The 3,944-nt window shown below is 46.2% G+C and overlaps 1 protein-coding gene across 1 annotated transcript in view; it reads right to left on the bottom strand.

The window, feature by feature from the left end:
- LOC118319836 (ubiquitin-conjugating enzyme E2-17 kDa) overlaps positions 1–2,206 on the bottom strand; it is a 6,522-nt gene extending 4,316 nt beyond the window's left edge. The window contains exon 1 of the mRNA XM_035650521.2: positions 1,892–2,206. Within this exon, the coding sequence (XP_035506414.1) occupies positions 1,892–1,915 (24 nt within the window). The 5' untranslated portion in view covers positions 1,916–2,206. The remainder of the gene's footprint in view (positions 1–1,891) is intronic.
- Between the last annotated feature and the right edge of the window lie 1,738 nt (positions 2,207–3,944).

The following is a 3,944-nucleotide window of genomic DNA, read 5'->3' as shown; positions in this document are numbered from 1 at the left end:
CGGAGGAAAGGACGGGTCGGGTTGATGGAGAGGACGGGTCGGGTCGGAGGAGAGGACGGGTCGGGTCGGAGGAGAGGACGGACGAGAGGACGGACGGGTCGGAGGAGAGGACGGACGGGTCGGAGGAGAGGACGGACGAGAGGACGGACGGGTCAGAGGAGAGGACGGGTCGGGTTGAAGGAGAGGACGGGTCGGAGGAAAGGACGGGTCGGAGGAGAGGACGGGTCGGGTTGAAGGGGACAGGATAGAACCTAAGGGAGAAAACGCTCGGCTGCTTACAGGATGAGGGGTTTGTATTTTCAGCAGGTCTAAAGCCAAACTGGCAGCAAGTGTTGGTATGTGACCGACAGTCTCACACACACACACATACACACACTTTTTAAAATGTGGTCGTTCCACAGTTCACAGAACAGACGTTGACGTAAAGATGATTATTTTCTGAACCAACTGGTTTTGTTCCGTTTCTCCTCTGGAACACGTCGACATTTACATTAGTGTCACGCCATGTTGAAAAAATCATAAATCTAAAGGCTTCTTCATGGACATGCTGAAATATATATCTGATATCTAACAGTTGTGTCAAACGGAACCAGACATTTCACTTTTTACATGGAAAAAATAATCAAACTATTTTGTAGAGAAACTCTGGGACGTGGTCACTTTCTGAACCATGTGCTCTCCGACTCGCAGCGGCTTCTGCTTTAGAATTTATGGATCATATTTTAATACTTATCAAACTTCTTCTCTTTCCAGAGCACAACTTCCATCACAGAGTGAATCAATCTCATCTCAGCGAGTATCATTTATATTTCTGTCAGTTATGTCATATTCACACTGACAGTTTGTCCACATGGTTCTGGATCCGTCTCTCGTTGGCCACGTTAAACAAAAAGTACAGTATATTCATATTTTGACTTATGCACCAGGTGTTTGCTCCTCGCGTTGGTTCTCATTAGAGCTGCGACAGTTAATCGATTATTATCAACTACTGAATTAATCACCAACTATTTTGATCATTGATTAATCGGTTCAAGTAGTTTTTTATGGGAAAAAAGTCTTGATTCTCTGATTTCAGCTTCTTAAATATGAATATGTTCTGGTTTCTTTGCTCCTCTGTGACAGTAACTGAAGATAATCTTGAGGTTTAAGAAACACGATCGACACTTTTCATTGAAAAAAACCAACTTGATTAATCGAGAAAATGGTCATCAGATTAATCGATAATGAAAATAATCCTTTGTTGCATCTTTACATCTCAGAATCAAATCATGTATCATAACCAACTAATAACTATAACTATAACACTATACAAACTATACACATCAGTCTCATAACAGTCCTGGTCCAGGTTCTCACAGCTCCTCTTCATCACATGGAAGAAAACAACGTGATTATGGATCATAATAATAATCAACATCATCATCATTATCATCAGCATCATAATAATACGTTTTTGTTGAAATTGATTCTTATCCAATATTCACATAGTAAATCATTTGTCTTCACAGTGCGTGTCAGTGAATAACTTCAGCTTTAACGTGTTAAAACGACAGATTCAGTTGAAGGTTCTGGAACTAAAGCTAAAGCTAAAGCTAACACACCGGAGGCCTGCTCCCCGCCCCGGGGGGGGGGGGAGAGGTCTGCTGCCTGCAGGTGCACGTCAACACAACACCGGGAGCAGATCGTTACCATCAAGAAGCGAACGAACCATCGACACGTTTAACGATCTGATGTCAGACGGTCGCGATGACAGCAGCTGTGGGCAAACAAGCTAACGCTGCAAGCTAACAGCTAACAGCTAACAGCTAACAGCTAACAGCTAACAGACAGTCAACCGGGAGGCGGAGAGACATTGTGATTCAAATGTGGAGAAAGTGTGTTCACTCGTTACCTTGGAGATGCGTTTCAACGCCATCGGGTCTGGTGAAGGGACCAGCTGTCGAGGAGGAGGAGGAGGAGGAGGAGGAAGGCCCGCTAGGTGACGCTAACTAGCATCTAGGATTGTGCTAGCGTCGATGTTGCTAAGCTAACTAGCCGGGCTGGAAAACGACAACGACCGATTCCTCTAGATCTCGTCTCTTCCACCGGGAGCGGCTCAGTCTGGAGACCGACTCTCCACCGCGACACTGACCGACCGACACCGACCGACCGCAGCTCAAAATGTCTTCCGTGACACACAGCTGTCAGAGCACCGGGAGCAGGAGGTCTCACTCTGACAGCAGAACAGAAACACGACACCCAACAGAGGCAGCAGGGCCGAGTCGAACCGGGCGAGGGCCCCGGGGGCAGGGCTTTGTTCTTGGGCCCCCCGTGAACGAGATGTGCAATAATAAGTATTTATTTTATGTTTGTGTTTATGTACATAAGCATACTTGTGTATATGTGTGTATATATATATATATATATATAATGTATTACTCATTTTTACTGCACAACCATACAACACTGTACTTTATGAATCAAAGTCTCTGTACTGCATTTACTAAATCAAAACTTATGTTTTATATGTGTGTGTGTGTGTGTGTGTCACTAATCTGACACAAATTGAACTTTAAGTGAAAACATTTTGTGATCCGGCCCGAAGAGAGCAGCACGCTGATGAAGTCCCTTGCTCAAAGTTGAGTAAGTGTTGATTCTACATGACATCAGTGTTACAGTTGTGGGCGGAAGAGGAAACGTCTCATCAGATATTGATGTTTAAAATGTAAACATGTCAAAATGAGGAGCAGGAGTTACACTGTTGACTCTTCACCGCCATCCAGTGGTCACAGTGTGGAACTATGACACCACCTCGGGTCTGTTCTGTCTGTGCAGTCAAACATCCCATGACGCTCTATGACGCCAACTAGTGGACTGATGGTAGAAGCGTCCTCTGTCCTCTCAGAGGAAGGTAGAACGTGTGTGAGAGGACGGAGACGAGGGACCAAAGGTCTGAGGACTTGTCTCATCCCTCACTGCTCAAACCAAAGCTCTGTGTGTGTGTGTGTGTGTGTGTGTGTGTGTGTGTGTGTGTTTGTGTGTGTGTGTGTGTTTGTGTGCGTGTGTGTGTGTGTGTGTTCGTGTGTGTTTGTGTGTGTGTGTGTGTGTGTGTGTGTGTGTGTGTGTGTGTGTGCGTGTGCAGAGCAGTTTGAACGTCTGTTCTTTATAAACTGGACACTGGAGTGTAAACGGGTGCTTTATCTTTAGTCACTGCATCTTTATATAATCATTTATTTCTAAAGACCATCAATGTTTCTGCGCCTCAGGTTGCGACGCTCCGAGTGAACAGCAGGAGGCAGCAGAGGATCAGGGTTCACCACCGAGTCTGAGCAGCTCTGTTCTCCAGGAGAAGAACAAGAAGTGAAAACCTTCACAACTCTCAGACAACTTGAATCACAGAACAAGAGCCTGAGAGTCAGAAACAAAGAGGCTTGTCAGACGTGTCCTCTTCAGGCACCTGTAGCTCGCCGGAGCAGAGAGAAACCGATTACAGAGGACGGAGGCGACCGGGCGAGGAGGCCAAAACAAAGAGGATGGATTTCAGTGTGGAGACTAAACCTTCCTAAATCAGTTAGTCCTGGGCCGGTCCTGACCCCTCATCTGCTCATCCGGCCTTTGAAGCGTGCAGCTCAGGGGCCGGGGGGGGGGGGGCTGATCGGCCAAACGTTCCTCTGTTAAGTGACAAAACACCCCGAGGCGACGCTCAGACACACACACACACACACACACACACACACACACACAGCTGGACCAGGACTTTGTCCCCGACATGAGGAGCTGCAGCAGGATCAGACCACCTCAGAGTTCAACACAAGTCCAAGACCAGATCCGTCAGAGTCGAGTCCGGACGCAGAGATTTAGAACAAAACTTTATTTCTGATTCGTTTAGTTTAAACAGAAATGACTCATCGATCCAAAAATGAATAGTAATGATTGAGACTAGAACATGTTCACTGACTCTTGTT

The sequence above is a fragment of the Scophthalmus maximus genome, chromosome 9, assembly GCF_022379125.1.
Source record: "Scophthalmus maximus strain ysfricsl-2021 chromosome 9, ASM2237912v1, whole genome shotgun sequence".
In the NCBI taxonomy this organism is placed as follows: domain Eukaryota; kingdom Metazoa; phylum Chordata; class Actinopteri; order Pleuronectiformes; family Scophthalmidae; genus Scophthalmus; species Scophthalmus maximus.
Note: the sequence above shows the minus strand (reverse complement) of the source record. Positions and strands in the feature narration are given on the sequence as shown.